This window comes from Triticum dicoccoides, chromosome 5B, assembly GCF_002162155.2.
Source record: "Triticum dicoccoides isolate Atlit2015 ecotype Zavitan chromosome 5B, WEW_v2.0, whole genome shotgun sequence".
Taxonomy (NCBI): Eukaryota; Viridiplantae; Streptophyta; class Magnoliopsida; order Poales; family Poaceae; genus Triticum; species Triticum dicoccoides.
The window spans coordinates 425354867-425372315 of record NC_041389.1 but is presented as its reverse complement, the minus strand read 5'-3'; the positions used below and the strand labels follow the sequence as shown (position 1 = coordinate 425372315).

Here is a 17449-nt window from a genome sequence, read left to right as displayed (position 1 = left end):
TTTCCGCCGGTTGGCCCCCAGGTGGTGCTATTTCAAGCCCCTAGGGGGCCGAACGGATGAAGATACTCTAAACTAGCGGCGCATATTCGAGTCGGTGTGTGTGCATTAATTTGGGCCACATGGAACTATCAAAACGACATCATTTTTTACAGACAGGACATTACAATTTTTTTGCAGGTCATGTACAAAGCAACTTCGTAGATTCGTACGTGGTCGTTACTCAGTCGTGCTGAAGTCAAGGGGCATATGGCTTATGAGTGCAACCGTTGGGAGAATTCCTTGGCTCCCACCCCTAGGGTGCTCTTGGTGCTCCGAACTCAGTAGAACATTTTTAAATGTTCACAAAATTCGGGAAAAAATTAGCACATTCACACAACATGTATGTTGTCACAAAATTTGGAATAAAAATTTGAAACATAGCGCGAGAAACATATATGACAAATTCGACAGTAAATAGTACATAACATAAGTTGGGCTTGAGATTTGGCCCATTATCACATTGATATCAAATTTGTTATTTTTGTATCTCGAGCAGTGTTTTGATTTTTGATTTAAAATTTGGTGAAAACATGCATTCATGTTGTGTGAATGTGCTAGATTTTTTTCAAAATTTTATGAACATTTTAAATTGTGTGGAGCACTCGAGAGCACTCCAAGGGTGGGAGCATCTGATACATTCCTCACGGGCTACAACCGATTTGGATGAAGGTCCAACAATAGGATAGTTGTATAGGCATCTCGTCTTATTTTGCCGGTTGTGGGTTTTTTTTTAACAACTCTTTTCGAGTTTTTGCAACGCGCTGCATGCTTACTGGACTTCAGTTAATAATATTGTTGCATGTATCATTGTGATGCAAAGGGCGGGGCAATCCTCCTTTTCGAAAAAAAAAGACAATATAAACAGTTTCTTTTTGGGGGCTAACAATATAAACAGTTGAAGTCCTCGGTTATACTACATGTAGATAGACTAGCAGCGATTGTGGTATGTCCGTACCGAGCATGCCTGGAGCAGCTTCTAGCAGTTCAAGGCCGGGAACGAAGCCACGTCGTTGTCGCACCGGCTGCAGAGGAAGACGTGCGGGACGTCCTCCGTGTCCGCGACCCCGGCGCACCGCGTGTGCTGCCATGCCTCGCAGATGTCGCAGCACGCCATGCGCTCGCCGTCGTCGTCGTCCGCGCCACATACGCAGTCTACGACCCTGTCTCCGACGTCGCCGCTCCCCTCGCACACGGCAGCCGCTTTCTTCATCTGGTCGCCCTCCTCGGCCGGTTCCTGCTGCTCGCCGACCACCCCTTCGACCACGACGGTGCTCCCCACGCCGATCAGTCCGAGCGCCGGGCTGGCCTCCAGGCCGGCGCCGATCCCCACGACGCACTCGGCCGTGAAGGTCCTCAGGCTGAGGTACATATCCCTGAACAGCCTCTGCACCTCCCACTTGAGTTCGCCCACGGTGGCATGCGCCGGCACGGTCACCGTCTCGTACGGCGGAACCAGCTCCGGGCTCCCGTTCCTCACGATCAAGGTGCAGCAAAGGCTGATGTAGACATGCCCGACTACGCCACTGTTGGTGGCGTTCATGCCTTCGTGGTAGTCCTTGACGAAGTGTTTGATGTCCAAGATCATTCTTACCGCCACTGGGATCGCGCCGAACGCGCCGGTGGTGAGCGCCTGGCTCGGCTCCTTGAGCACGTGCCTGTACAGGTGCACAAGGTCTCTCATGAGCTGTGCCCTGGTGAGATGGAACCGCACCCTCATCTTGCCGTGGCCTGGCGGCACGCCGGCGCCGCCTCCGACCGCCGCCGGGAGCACGCTGGACACGTCCTCCAGGCAGTACTCAAGCACCTTGGTCACCGGGTTCATGGCGCGCCGCACCACGTAGTTGCCAATGATGTGGTTGCCGAGGGACTTGAGCACGAAGTCGAGGAGGCCCGTGTCGCCGATGTAGGTGCGCGCCGCGTCGCGCACCTCTTGCCGCGTGACCCACCGCGCGGCCGGCGCCTCGGACCGGCGGAGTGCGTCCACGACGGCGCGGGCCGCCATGTCCACGCGCTTGGCCGACCACCGGCACGACGCGTCGGACATGATGCCGCGGTAGTCCATCGCCGTGACGGAGGTGGCCGGCAGGCGGGTCCGGAGCTCGAGCATGAAGCGGAGGAGGTCGCCGAGGTTGAGCAGCTTGTGCCCGCTGATGGCCTGGTACTTGGTGACCACCATGGGGAGCTCCTGGCTGAAGCAGGAGAGGTGCGGCACGAGCACGCAGAGCGGTATGGACTGGAGCGCGTGGAGGGACTGCTGGTACGACTGCAGCGCGACGCCGTAGCTCGGGCGGCCGTACATGTAGCCCCACCGCCCGAACCATGTGTCGCCGTACGCGACGCCGTGCAGCAACCTCAGTACCATGTGCCCTTTCCTCGCCGTGTCCACAAGGCTCACCGTCCTTGCAACACACAACATAGGTTCAGTGAGTGCACGTGAGAACTCATCGCTCGCTCATGCAGAGCATATACACATACGTTTGCGATCGACATATACTACGTACGTACGTTGCAACGTCACAGACATACGTATATACCTTACGTGTAAGGCTGAGCATATGCGGTCCCAGAGGTCCATGATCTGGTGGCCGGAGACGAAGTCGGAGCCGCCATCGAAGCCGTGGAGGGCGACGAGGTGGCCGTAGCCGTTGAGGTGCACGATACCGTGCAGCAGGTGGCCCCTGGAGGTCGCCGTCCCTTTTGACGCCTTCTCGGCGGCGCCGCCACCGTGGCTGATCCCGTAGCACAGCCCGTCGGTCTCCACGGAGGATTCCCTCTTGGGCAGCACGAAGTGAAACCTCTTGCTGCATATCAGGTGCCGGCCCCAACCTGCGACATGGCACGACACACATAGGCGACCGATCATCTCCCCGTGACAGACTGATCGCGTGCGTGCGATGGTTACTCAAAGCCTGTACGTATGTACCGATGACACGGCAGAGGTGGCACTGGCGGTGCGGCGAGGCGGCGACCTCCTCCTCGACGACGAAGAGCCTGACGACGGTCGGGGGGTGGCGGTGCAGCTCGAGCTGGAACGACCAGCACCTGGTCTCGCCCTGGACGCCGGCCTCCAGGTGCGCGAGCCCGAGGAGGGTCCTGACGTTGTCCCGGAACGCGCCGGCGAGCTGCGCCGGGTAGCCGGGCTGGCAGAAGGAGTCGAACCGGAACAGCACCTCGCCGCGCTTCCGCCGCCGCGAGCCCCCCAGGCTGATCACCATCTTAGCAGCCATGTCGTCGCACCCGACCCCTAGAGAAGACAGGTGTTGGCGTGGACTGGACCGCGCCGCACTTTATGGTGCCGATCATGCAGCGGTTCCTTCGGCTCCTTCTCACGCGGTAAGTGCCCGGGATTTAGAAAGCTTCGGCGGTCTGGTGAGACCCGAGCTCTGTAAACAATGGACCATGCATCCTTCTAGACCACTAGACATGGCGCTCATTCACAGCATGGCTCTTGTCTCCTATTGAAACTTTGCACACAGCACCTCGCGTTCTCACATGTAATAATGCTTAGAAAAAAACTTTGCACGACCATCTTCAGGTTGCCAAAATCACCAGTGGAAATGTTGATGGCGAGGCAAATATTGCAGATATCTTATGTCCTAAGCAAAACTAGCATCTAAACCAGTAATAAGTAGTAGATACTGCTCCGATGAACGCCGCAAGGGGTAAAAAAAACATTGATGATCAGCACAGGGTGCTATATGCAAATGCGATGCAACCATATCATCTGTCTAAGATATATGGATGGCTGGTATAAGCATGAAGTAATGCCAACGAAGTACGCCTTGGCTAACTGAAAGGTAGGGCGCAGTAGTTTAAGATGAGGGGAGCCGTTATTTTACATTGTTTAACCGGGACAGAATGGAATGCATGTTCTACAACTTCGGCACCCCGTGGAAGTGTGAAGTCGATGTATATTCATCCGCAACTACCGCCTTCGGAGAGTAGGTGGCCCAAATGGCTATCGTGAGCTATTTGTCAAGTACTAGTACTACTAATACACAGTTTCAATCCTGACACCATGCTGTTTTTCCTAAGCTTCACAATCAAATTCCCACACATGAAGCAGCTATGGGCCTTCTGAAATTCAAAGCGGTGAAAATGCTGCTGTTCTTATCTGTCCTTGCTACCTACCATCTGCCAATTGCTCTGTTATCTATGCTCTGCAAAAAGCCGCAGAGCTTACCATGGAGTACCGCGACCGGGAATGATCTGCGTGATCAGAATGTACACTATGGAGCTGTAATGGTAGACAAGATCGGAGCACCCAGTTAGGCTTGTCCAGTGATGATTCTGCTCTGGTCATTCTTCAATAGATTCTAGGTAACACGACCGAGTGAGCCGAATCTGTAAGGAAGGCGACGTATGCATGTCATGTGGGGCACGTCTTACAGACGTGGGCCGCGCGGCCAGGAGCAGCCGACGGCCGCATCAGGCAAGGCGCAGGCTGGACAGGAGTCCTGATCCGGGCACATTAGTTCCTAGACTAGTTTGTTTCGTATAGGTTTCTAGTTTGTTATTAGCCCAATGGGGCCTTTATATATCAGATAGTTAGCACCCTTTAGGGAGAAGCAATAAAGTTATTTCCTTCTATCTTCTCCTCCCGCATCATAGAGCAGCCAGGCAAAAACCCTAGCGCTCCTATCCACCGCGACTACGAACTACGTAGTCGAGGTCCTGCTGTCTTGGGCACCGAGGCCCTTGACAACTTGGTATCAGGTTCCAGGCGATCCTCCTCCTCGTCCACGCTCCATCCGCCGGCCGCTTTCCCCCCTGTGTCCGCGCCCAGCTCCCCGACATCGCCACAATCCGCTGCCGCCTCGGTCACTTCCGGCATGGCAGAACCGACCACCGCGGATCTGGCTAAGATGATCGAGGCCTTGACGGCCACGGTGACGTCCCTGCAGTCGTCCGTCACCGCACTCCAGAAGGACAAGTCCTCCTCTTCGTCCAGCGATGACGCCGCCCATGATGGGCAGCACCACAATGATCGGCCGCCCAGGTTCCAGAAGATGGACTTCCCCAAGTTCGACGGCAAGTCTGATCCGCTCGCCTTCATCAACAGATGCGAGTCCTTCTTCCATCAACAACGGATCGCCGAGGAGGAGAAGGTGTGGATGGCGTCCTACAATCTCAAGGGTCCTGCCCAACTATGGTATATGCAGGTCCAGTGCGACGAGGGCACACCTCCGTGGCGCCGCTTCTCCGAGCTGCTCAATCTCCGCTTCGGGCCACCGCTGCGCGCTAACCCGCTGGGCGAACTAATGGCGTGCAAACGCACGACGTCCGTCGTCGACTTCCAGGAGCGGTTTGAGGCACTCCTTCCCCGGGCAGGCACCTTATCCGAGACACAGAAAGTGCAGATCTTCACCGCGGGACTCCAGCCACCCCTCAGCCTCGACGTGGAGATCCATAACCCACAGTCCCTCGCCGTCGCCATGAGCCTCGCCCGCAAATTGGAGCTGCACGACCAGTGCGCGCTTTCCGCCGCGCCACCGGTGCGTTTTCCACAGAAGGGCATCCTGCCGACACCAGGACCACGCCTCGCGCCCCCCGCTCCGGCCCCACCAGCCGCACCTCAGCAGGGCCACAATCTGCCGGACGGACGCCCAATCAAGCGTCTCTCCCAGACAGAGATGGAGGAACGCCGTCGCCTGGGCCTTTGCTTCAACTGTAACGAGAAGTTTGGCAGGGGCCACAACCGCGTGTGCCAGCGCATCTTTCTCCTCGACTTAGCGCCGGACGACGACGACGACGACGCGGCCTCCGCCACTGATGATGCATCGCGGGCCGACCCTCAAATCTCGCTCCACGCGATCGCCGGCGTGCGCACGAGTGAAACCATGCAGATGCAGATTACTCTCGGAGGTGTCTCCCTCCTCGCCCTGATCGATTCAGGCTCCACCCACAACTTCATCGCCGAAGAGGCGGCCGCTCGTGCTACGTTACCGCCCCCCACCACAGAGAAGATGCGCGTCACGATGGCCAACGGCGAGCGCGTTCCGTGCCAGGGCGCGTACCGCGTCGTGCCCTTCCGCATCGGCCACGAGGAGTTCGCGGAGGATTTCCTCGCCTTGCCGCTCGCGGGCTACGACATCGTCCTGGGCACGCAGTGGCTGGCGTCGCTCGGACCGATCCTGTGGGATTTCCGAGCCCTCTCCATGACATTCTGGCGGCGGGGCCATCGGGTGTGCTGGCACGGCATTGCAGGACCGGACGGGCCAGCCCTAAAATCATGCAGCGGCCGCGACTTCCTGGACGCCATCATCACCGAGTTCGACGGCATCTTCGCCGACCCCTCCGGCGTGCCACCGCCCCGCAGCCGCGATCACGGCATCACCCTGCTACCTGGTTCCGCCCCGGTGGCTGTCCGACCGTATCGATACCCGGCCGCGCACAAGGACGAGCTGGAGCGTCAGTGCGCCACCATGCTCGCCCAAGGTATCATCCGTGCGAGTTGTTCCGCATTCTCGTCCCCGGTACTGCTGGTCCGCAAGGCCGACGGGTCCTGGCGCTTCTGCATCGATTATCGCGCCCTGAACGCCATTACTGTCAAGAATGCGTTCCCGATTCCGGTGGTGGACGAACTCCTCGACGAGCTACGGCACGCTCGTTTCTTCACCAAGCTCGATTTACGTTCCGGCTACCACCAGGTGCGGATGCGTGCGGAGGACATCCCGAAGACAGCTTTCCGTACTCATGACGGCCTCTACGAGTTTCTGGTGATGCCGTTCGGACTCTGCAACGCGCCGGCCACGTTCCAGGCCCTCATGAATGATCTGCTGCGGCCATACCTGCGCCGTTTTGTTCTCGTCTTCTTTGACGACATCCTCATTTTCAGCGAGACATGGGTTGACCATCTCCGACATGTGCGCACCGTCTTCACGGTCCTGCACCAGCACCGGCTCTTCGTCAAGCGCTCCAAATGCGCGTTCGCCGTTGAATCAATCGCATACCTGGGTCACACCATCTCCGCTGCAGGCGTGGCCATGGATCCGGAAAAGGTGCAGGCAGTGGCGGACTGGCCGCAACCACGCTCGGCGCGCGCGGTTCGGGGCTTTCTCGGCCTTGCGGGGTACTACCGCAAGTTTGTCAAGGACTTTGGCGTGGTTGCCGCGCCCCTGACGGCCCTCCTTCGCAAGGATGGTTTCTCTTGGTCGCCGGAGGCGGCAGCAGCTTTTAACACCCTCAAGACGGCAATCACCACGGCTCCTGTCCTCGCGTTACCGGATTTTACACGGCCGTTCATCGTCGAGTGTGACGCATCGACGTACGGTTTCGGGGCCGTCCTTCTTCAGGACCACCACCCGGTGGCTTTCTTTAGTCGGTCAGCCGCGCCACGTCACCGTTCCCTGGCAGCGTATGAACGGGAACTCATCGGCCTGGTGCTCGCGATTCGCCACTGGAGGCCGTACCTATGGGGGCGCCAGTTTGTGGTAAAAACGGATCATTACAGCCTCAAATTTCTGCTTGACCAGCGTTTGGCCACCATCCCGCAGCATCATTGGGTTGGCAAACTCCTGGGATTCGACTTTATGGTGGAGTACAAGGCAGGTAGTACCAACACGGTGGCGGATGCACTTTCCCGCCGCGACACGGAGGAGACGACGATCATGGCGGTCTCGGGGCCTCGTTTCGACTTCATCAATCGCCTCCGGCAAGCGACGTCCACTGATCCGGCGCTCGTCACACTGCGGGAGGATATCACGGCAGGTGCACGGCAACAGCCTTGGGCGCTCTCCGACGGCCTCGTTACTTTCAACGGCCGCCTCTACATTCCGCCGTCATCCCCGCTACTCCAAGAGATTCTCAGTGCCGTGCACGATGATGGGCATGAAGGCGTCCTGCGCACATTGCATCGTCTCCGCCGCGATTTCCACGCACCTAACCTTCGCAAGACGGTGCAGGAGTACGTCCGCAATTGCGGTACTTGCCAGCGGTACAAGTCCGAGCACTTGCACCCCGCTGGGCTGCTACTGCCGCTGCCGGTGCCCACGGGCGTGTGGACTGACATCGGCATCGACTTCGTGGAAGCGCTTCCTCGAGTAGGCGGGAAGTCTGTCATCCTCACCGTGGTGGATCGCTTCAGCAAGTATTGCCATTTTGTGGCGTTAGCCCACCCATACACGGCAGAGTCAGTGGCACAGGTGTTCTTCGCTGAGGTTGTTCGTCTCCATGGCGTGCCGCAGTCCATGGTCTCTGACCGCGACCCCGTCTTCACCTCCGCTTTTTGGCGAGAGCTCATGCGCCTCACGGGGACAAAGCTGCACATGACGTCAGCATTTCACCCGCAGTCGGATGGTCAAACGGAGGCTGCTAACAAGATCATTGTGATGTATTTACGGTGTCTTACCGGCGATCGTCCCAAGCAGTGGCTCCGGTGGCTTCCCTGGGCTGAGTACATATACAACACCGCCTACCAGACAGCAACCCAAGAGACTCCGTTCAAGCTTGTGTATGGCCGTGACCCTCCCACTATTCGCTCTTACGAGCCTGGCGACACACGGGTAGCTGCAGTGGCCAGGAGCATGGCTGAGCGCGACGAACTTATCGAGGACGTCCGCTATCGTCTACAACAGGCACAGGCGGTCTATAAGTCCTACTACGACAGACGTCATCGGGACATTCGACATGAGGTGGGCGATTGGGTTTGGCTTCGCCTTCGACAGCGCGCCGCGTCCTCTCTCAACTTGCCAACCAGGGGCAAGCTCAAGCCACAATTCTATGGGCCGTACCGCATTTCAGAAGTGATCAACGACGTGGCATACCGTCTTGAGCTTCCGGCACGCTCGCGCCTCCATGACGTGTTCCACGTGGGCCTCCTCAAGAAGTTCTTCGGCATTCCTCCAACTACACCGCCGGGATTGCCTTCGATCCACAACGGGGCGGCTGTTCCAGAACCAGAGCGCGTGACTCGTGCGCGTCTAGCACGCGGCGTTCGCCAGCTACTCGTCCACTGGAAGGGTGAAGCAGCTTCGTCAGCTACATGGGAGGATCTTGACAGTTTCGTCGAGTGCTACCCCGCTTTTCAGCTCGAGGACGAGCTGCTCGTCGAGGGGGGGAGAGATGTCATGTGGGGCACGTCTTACAGACGTGGGCCGCGCGGCCAGGAGCAGCCGACGGCCGCATCAGGCAAGGCGCAGGCTGGACAGGAGTCCTGATCCGGGCACATTAGTTCCTAGACTAGTTTGTTTCGTATAGGTTTCTAGTTTGTTATTAGCCCATGGGGCCTTTATATATCAGATAGTTAGCACCCTTTAGGGAGAAGCAATAAAGTTATTTCCTTCTATCTTCTCCTCCCGCATCATAGAGCAGCCAGGCAAAAACCCTAGCGCTCCTATCCACCGCGACTACGAACTACGTAGTCGAGGTCCTGCTGTCTTGGGCACCGAGGCCCTTGACAATGCATCAATGCAGCTGCTGAGACTAAACAAGGAGATAAAGTGAACCTCACCTGAGCAAAAGCGTAGATTGCTTGCACGATCCTAGCATAATCTGTCCCAAGCATTTGGATCACAATATCAGCCAAGAGTGTGCCCCACATTCTGTGTGACAGTCAAGTGTAAGCACAGAACAGTTAGTAGGCGACTTACAGGCAAAATACTCCATGTGCAAAGGGGAATTTAATTTGATCAGATCATGGTGTAAGATAGATATTGACAGGAAGAAAAATAAGGCAGTAACAGCAAGGAAAGGTTTATGAAAATATACTAGAGAATATTAGAATAAACATACATTGGTCCAAGTAAACTCATGAAACTCCTAAGGCCAACATATCTAGATGCTGCACGAGCCAAACCCTGCATACATTCAAGAGGACTGTTAAAACTTGACATCTGTATGTACGATCTTCGACAAAAAAAGTGGGTACAATGCCAATATTGATGTACAAAAGCAGCTGCCTCCTACACACTTCGGGCATACTAGCTCACCGAGGAATAGAATGAAGATAAAAAGATGGTATTACCTGCCTAGCTGCAAGAAAGCCAGCTCTGGATTCAAGGTTAACAGCAGCTAATCGGCCACCCTGGAAAAGGTAAAGACATTACTTCTGGAGGATATTATATTAAGATAGTAGTGAATATCAGTTGTAGCATGCAAACACGTTGGTCTAAATATCAAGCTTTGCCAATGCATTTTCCAGATGGGGAAATAGAACAAGAGCTTATACTAGGCAAACGCAGATATGAAGTTCTATCTATTGCGCTAGCGATGGCCACAACATAATTAGAGATTCAGGAGCAACAAACCAAAAGAATCAATTAAAATAGGTATACCTGCTTAACAAGTTCTTTCTTAATCTCATAATTAGCTGTCTCCATCAGCAGCTTTCCAGATAGTCTCTTGGCTAACTACCATAATGGTAAGTAACATTAATAAACAACGGTGTTGTGAGAACTAGAAGTAGCAGAATTTGATCTTCCAACAAATAAACTGTATTTCATACCGATTCATAGATTGTTTTCACGGTCAATGCACTTCCACCCTTCCATATCAAAGAACAAATGAAATTAGCCAAAGAAGTGAAAGGTCACAAAGAAATGAGAAGAAGTAACCACAAATAACCTTCAAGAATGTACTTTCTAGTCCCTTTGCTCCAATCCTCCAAGCAGCGTCAGTAAGCACCTTCCAGTTGTTTACTTCAATGCTAGGGTTTTCTTTTGGAGATTTCTGCTTATCCCATGGAAATGAAAATGATCCTTTCTGACGGCTAAATGCAGAAACAATTTAGTATTCAAGACCACTAGAGTGGCAAAGAGAGAGTATAGGTCTTAGAAGTTTCAAACACAAAAGAAATTAATGAATATGAAACTGCAATAGTGTCGATTACTAGTTAATAGATTGCAGTGTATATAACTATATATCCGTTTAAAAGGAAACAGATTGCAGCGTATCTAGTTACATAGTTTACAACTATATCCCAGGGAAATTTGTGTTCGGGCATCCTTATACTTCCCAAATTAAAAGTATATACCTCGAATATTCATCCAGGAGGTGTAGAAATATTTCTGCCTCCAGGTCTGCACTACATAATTTACTGGAGCACTGAACACCAAGTTCTCTTCTTACTTGAAGTAAGACATTCCTGTATGATGGCCTCCAGCCCCTACGAAGAACAATTGTACAAGTACAAAACGTTCAAAAATGTGGCAAACCATATCAGGTCGACTTCTACAGGGTAATTAATCTAATCAGGTATACATTTTTGATGATACAGGGATAAAAGCCTACTTGACTGACCTTAGAACAGAGCGTGCATCTGCAGCAAGATACAAGAACCTCGACTCCAATTTTGAGATGAAAAGATCTCTCTCTTCGATATCATCCAAAGCAACAACAGAAATGGTGTTCGGCCTTTTTGCAATTGATTTTAGCACTGGGCTGAAATAGCTGCAGAATAAGGAGACACAGAACCAAAGCTTATGCTCACAATGTGAAACATTGGAATATTATGACAGGTAGATATTGCGCCACAGCTTTTTGTGGCAGTCCCATTATGCGAACACAGGAAAGTGATCAGGTCTAACTGAATCAGTCAGCACAATAAAGAAAACGCAAGAGAAAAACCATGATGGTTTCAAAAATCAGTAGATGGAAAAAGAAACAAAGGAGATGAAATTTTAATCATTTCCAAATAAATATGATCTAGTTAGCATTACAAAAGTAAATTCACAGATCTGATCCTCTTTGACCATAATTAACTCTTTTGCCAAAGAGTTTAATTAAATTATTTCTAAAACAAAAGTAACACTATTCTGTGTAAATTCACAGATCTGATCCTCTTTGTCCATAATTTGAATGCGGTTAGCGTTACTACTTTGTAATCGTGCACTATATTTACAAGCAACTAGATATATTTGACTAATTCTGCAGCAAAGCATGCTTACCGTCATAACCAACGTAGGAACCAAAAGAGGCAGCCAAAAAGTCCAAAACAACTAGTACATCGCAGCAGATTATATATGCACACTATTAACGAAACTCCAAACTAGCGAATTCAACTCTGTCTCGTGAAACCCATCACTATGATCCAAACCAAACAATCAGTTATCTCAGTGCTAAGCAGTAAACAGCATTGGAACAATCAGTAAGCTCGAGCGCCAGACCTGGTACCATAGAGGATCTCCTCCAGTTCCAGCAGCTCCTCGTCGGTTGCAAGCTCCAGCACCAGCCTCAGCTCCGGGTCAGACATGCCTTCATCCCCTTCAAAAGCTCACAATTACAAGAGCTCAAGCCAACAGCACAGCCCCTATTTGATTACCACAGTACCTTCTGCCGCGCTCGACGAGGAGTACGAAACGGCAGCACAGGCAGGGAGAACGGGCTGGAAAGCCTGAGTCCTGTGGGTTCCACCGGGGCGAGGACAGGACGCGACGGCGGGAGCAGGGCGGTCGGCGTAGGTCAGCGAGGTTGGGGCCCGCCGTGCTGTGGGCGGGAAGAGAAGCGAGGACTGGAAAGTGGAGGTGGTGAGGAATGGGAGGATTTGGGCCGTCGAGACGGCGGCCATTGGCGGCGGCTGCTATCGCCGGCGGGCGGTTCGGTGGGTGGTCCAAAATCCAGACCCGCGACGAGGTTTTGTGGAGCACACCTGTATAAGATACGGCCACGACACACATGGAAATCGTATGGTTTTCCCAGTTTCATGGCAAATGGCAAAGACAATTACGGATTTAAAAAAATTAGCGAATCAATCTGTGATTGGATGGTTAAAGGGACTGTGATATCCCCAGCCCATCAGTGTTTAAATCAATCAGTCTTTCGAATGTGCTCATATGGATAGGGTGTGTGTGCGCGTTCATAGGGATGAATGTATGCGTGTATATATGAGTGTGTGTGTCTGTACTGATGTTAAAAAAAGAGTAAAAAAATTTAAAGTATAAAATAAAGTAAATACGATTGAAGAGGACTGCCATGTTATTAATTTTGAGATATAAAATAAGTATTTAACAAGAAAATTTTAAGATATAAAAATAAGTATTTAACAAGAAAATTTTGTTTTTAGACCAGAGTCTAATGGGTTCAATCTATTTGAAGAGGACTGCCAGGTTATTAATTTAGAAAAATAAAAGATGAGAATCATAACAACATGCCCAGACGTGTCGATGACAAACACAACTCCAAGTCCGAATAAACTTATTGTTTCCTTGCAATGGCATGAACAGGAGAAAGATATATATTAATTGTCGCTCACTTAGCACGAGCGACAATTAATATGGATCAGATGAAGTATCTATTTTGGCACGGCCATGGAGCTCATAATATATATGTTTTAGTTTGTTCCTAGGGTTGGCATCCGGCATATGACCGAACTTGCACCCAACTGGCAACACGGCCTTCAAGTTGTGATCACTCGCATATTGCTGCATGATAGGCCACGTGTATATCGTTTCCTAAGGCCACGCTCTGCATGTTCACACTATGTTTTATGTGTTGTTCTTGAATTGGCTTTAGGGAAATAAATTTAGCTTTTTTAGAATGGTTGCGAAATTTTGACATTTAATGCCAAATTTGTGTACTCTTGTAACAAAACAAATTTAGCTTAGATTGAAATGAAAAGAACTTTAATATTAGCTGGTAACAACCGGTTTAAGGCTCATGGAGTTGCGGAGGTAGGAGTAGATCAATTCGCTGATATGTATGGTGGTGAACGATGAGGTGGTGCTAGCATCGTTAAGGACGTTCTTGGGGATGCCCGGCACCAAAATCTCGGCCCGCACGAAACTTAAATCACGTCCCAACCAAGCCCGCTTAGAACGGCTAAATCAATGGTTTCCTCTCAGCCAGACTCTTGGCGTGCAGGGACGGGGAACGCAACATCGAAGTCACGCGTGTTGCCGAAAAAACGGTAGGAGGAATTGGGTCACCTTTCGCTGGTTCGGTTGCCCTATTAAGCCCCCCTAGTATCACCACCAAAACTCTCGCCGCCACCACCCCCTCGAGCTCCCCACCCCGAGTGGCTTCTTCATCGATAAGCACGCAAGTTGCGCATCTTCTTCGGTCGGTGATGGTCGCGGTGGTGATCATTCTTCCACCTCTTCTCTCGAGTTGTTCTGTGCCTCCTCCTTGTCACTTTGATAGTTGTAAGTTCATTCACCCCCTTCTCGTTCAATTCAAGATCCGTGAGCATGTGGTATGAGTAGATCTGCAGGTGGTATGGTAGGTTATGTCGTTCTAGTGGCATGCTTGATGATCAGACCATGTGTAGTATGGTAGATAGATAGACATGGTACTGCGTTGAACTTCATGATTAGTCAATGCTAGTTCAATAGATGTGCTAGTGTGTTGGGCTTGAAGATGAGTCCATGCGCAGTATGCATTGTCCTTGTTCAGTAGTCATGATGCTAACCATCGCAGGACATGACCACCAACACCGAAGACCTTCGTCAGGCCATTGTTCTGTTCGAGAACCTGTTTTGTCCCTCCTATGTGAGGACCCCCAACCGCTATTCGAGCATATGCCTCCTGATACAGATCTATTCAAGTGGTCTATTGTGCAACCATCTTTAGTGGCGGCGGTGCTTGCGGCGGATACTAAGGCGACCATTAAGGTTGCAAAGGCATCAATTACTGGGGCTGCGAAGGGGAACACAATCAAATGGCAGACTTTCCTGTCCACGTTCATGCTCAACAAGATGTGTGAGATCATCGTCAGTAGGGTGAGGACTGGCAAGGGTGTCAGGACCGGATTTTTGGGATATTAATTTTTCAGAAAATGGCCCTTGTGCTCACCAGCCCCAGGATTATTGTTAGCTGATGAGACACCAACTTGATACAGAAACTCCAAGCAAAATACATAATATGTAGTACAAGACCATTTTGGCCTATGAGTACAACACAGGGTTTCTAGTGGCTGATGGCGGAAGCAGTTTGTGGTTCATCAGCGTCTATGGGACTCCATTTCCCACAGGAACAGCTGACCTGGATAACTCCTATCTTCGCGAGGCTGCTATCACCATTGCGTAGGTTCCGGGGCTGTCATCGCAACGCTCCTCTCCGTGCAAGAAATCTGGCCAAGGCAATAGCCAGGGACAAGCCAGTGAGTACTTTTGAATGTACTCGCAAACATTATGAACACAGGTATAATATAACAAATGATAATCATGCTCTGAAATATTCTATGATCACAATGTCAGTCACAAAATAAAATCCATGATGCACGCAAGCAGGTTATTCATGTACAACATGAATATGCAATAAGGGAGTAGTGATGGAATGCACCGATCGGGTGTCTGAAGCGACGCCTCGAAAGGATAATAATATAAAGCATGCCACAGTCGGGCGTCTGAGCGACACCAAAAAAAGGGCTTATAAATAATTTAAATAACAAGCATGCCACAGTCGGGCGTCTGAGCGACACCACATAAAGGGCTTATAAATAATTTAAATGACAAGCATGCCACAGTCGGGCGTCTAAGCGACACCACATAAAGGGCTTATAAGTAATTTAATTGACAAGCATGCCACAGTCGGGTGTTTGAGCGACACCACATAAAGGGCTTATAAGAGAATAATTACAGTGAATATCCAGGAGGTAGAGCCGTCCCAGGGATACCCAATAATTCAAGTAATGTAAATGGTTAGTCCACAATAATAATAATCATAATAATCATATGTCACAGGTCATAATCAATGTTCTGGTTTAGCAGTTTTTCCTCCGAAGACCGACACTAAGACCGACACTTGACCCATCCCAGACTGTAGTCCTTAACCATGGACACGGCTATTCGAATAGATGTAATCTCTGCAGAGGGTGTATCTTTACCCACGAGTAACGGATTCCGTTAGTCCATCGGGACTAATTCCGTCTACGGTCTTTTAATTGAAAACACACTTGACCGCACACACACCAGCCTGACTTACCGGTGTCTGGAATCACCCACGACACTCGTTAAGCAAAACTCTAAGTGGGAAGGCTACAACCTCGATTAGTATGGGATCACAAACTTTATAACGCGCGCAAACTAGGGGAGCTACCCCCTCGGCTACAACCGGAAACACCCATGCCCCCGGACCAGGTGGCATGCCTACCGGATGTAGCCGGTATCTTCCATCATGGCCTCTCTGTACGATGTGTGCTAGAAAGGGGTTGAAGACTTACTGAACCGTACCCTACCTATGGCAGGGACAAGTGGTAGTACGAAACAAGTATGGGGGTTACTGGAACAAGACTCGATCTACGACCGACTCAGGAGGTTTAAGTATTCCCTGCATAATTAGCATAACAAATATGTTTCAACCAACAGACAGAATCACCCCTCCTCATACCTCACTATGCCATACCGGACACAACCGTCTCGACGAAGACTGGAGACAAGCTCGTGTCTACCCAAGATAGAGGCTTTCCCGGATTCCTTCCGATATGCATGAAAGGCATACGAGGGTGATTACTATCACAAGCATATCAAGTTCCAACAGCAAGGAACATTCATTATGCACTCATGAGTATGATCAAATCATCACATAAAATAACGAATACTTCGTGTTAAGGTGGTGTTGTAACCGTATCAACCACCACACAACAATATTATGCTAGGGTTCATAATGCTTGCCTTCAAGAGTATGCAAGTGGGGTGCATTTTCGAAAGTTGCCTTCTTCAAAAATCCTATTTTGAGAAAATTTGAATCAACACATAGTTTCAAAACAGTACAAAAAAGTTGTTTGGAAAATTTTCAAATAAATATGAAAATAAACTAGACAAAATTTGAGAAACAACAGAAAAAGAATCAAATCATTTGGACTTATATTTAAAAAGATATAGCCAGTCAAAATTCTGTTTTTAATAAATAAATAAAAGAAACAGAAAAAGAAAAACGGTTCGGGGGGGAGCGTACTCTGGGATTACGCTATCACTTATGCCAGCGTGGACCGGCTCGGGGTCACTGACAGTGGGTCCCTTGGGCCCACTGGTCAGGTTTGACCAGTCGCCCGCCTCCTTTCTCCTCTGCCCGAGCGGAGGCGAGGCTCCGGCGATCGCCGTTGACAAACAGCGGCTTCCCGCGGGGTTCTGAGGGCGGGGATGGATCCACTGGTCCAGGGCGGTCCTCCCGGTGGTCGAAAGGCTGGTGGGGATGAAGGGAGTCGCCGGCAGCGAGCTTCGCGACGGAGGTGGCTTCGGGAGGATTTGGGGGCTAGATCTACGGTGGTTCCCGGTCGTGTTTGAGAGATGGGGTGGCTCCACAAGGTCTAGGAGAGTCGAAAGGTGGCGCTGGATGGACTGGGGAGGCTCTGCTTGCGACGAGCGGGACCGGAGGGTGGCGACGGCCGAACTGGCCGGAGACGGGGAAGACGGCCTCCCTCCGTCGATAGCTGGGTGTGGGTGCACTAGGGGGATGGTACGAGGTTTCCTGAGTGTCCAGATGGGCTCGGGGATCCCTATTTATAGCGCGACTAGGTCGGTTCCGCGGCGGCCGG

The 17449-nt window shown here is 51.5% G+C and overlaps 2 protein-coding genes across 4 annotated transcripts in view; both read right to left on the bottom strand.

The window, feature by feature from the left end:
* Positions 1 to 12630, bottom strand: part of LOC119309893 — a 28357-nt gene extending 15727 nt beyond the window's left edge. The window contains exons 1-11 of one of the 3 annotated variants that reach the window (XM_037585794.1): positions 12307 to 12629; positions 12144 to 12231; positions 11278 to 11427; positions 11012 to 11143; positions 10603 to 10747; positions 10484 to 10522; positions 10314 to 10388; positions 10004 to 10063; positions 9772 to 9836; positions 9491 to 9581; positions 4048 to 4383 (exon numbers count right to left, since the gene is read on the bottom strand). In XM_037585794.1, the coding sequence (XP_037441691.1) occupies positions 4339 to 4383; positions 9491 to 9581; positions 9772 to 9836; positions 10004 to 10063; positions 10314 to 10388; positions 10484 to 10522; positions 10603 to 10747; positions 11012 to 11143; positions 11278 to 11427; positions 12144 to 12231; positions 12307 to 12544 (1128 nt within the window). In that variant the 5' untranslated portion in view covers positions 12545 to 12629 and the 3' untranslated portion in view covers positions 4048 to 4338. Of the gene's footprint in view, positions 1 to 4047; positions 4384 to 9490; positions 9582 to 9771; positions 9837 to 10003; positions 10064 to 10313; positions 10389 to 10483; positions 10523 to 10602; positions 10748 to 11011; positions 11144 to 11277; positions 11428 to 12143; positions 12241 to 12306 lie in introns of those variants that run through there. The other 2 variants (XM_037585793.1, XM_037585792.1) reach the window with 2 other exon arrangements.
* LOC119309892 (PHD finger protein PERSISTENT TAPETAL CELL 1-like) lies at positions 809 to 3918 on the bottom strand. Its single transcript, XM_037585791.1, has 3 exons — positions 2963 to 3918; positions 2574 to 2865; positions 809 to 2438 (listed from the first exon to the last, which is right to left on the bottom strand). Exons 1-3 carry the CDS (start codon positions 3264 to 3266, stop codon positions 1016 to 1018), a joined length of 2019 nt encoding a protein of 672 aa, XP_037441688.1. The 5' UTR covers positions 3267 to 3918; the 3' UTR covers positions 809 to 1015.
* Positions 12631 to 17449: the final 4819 nt, after the last annotated feature.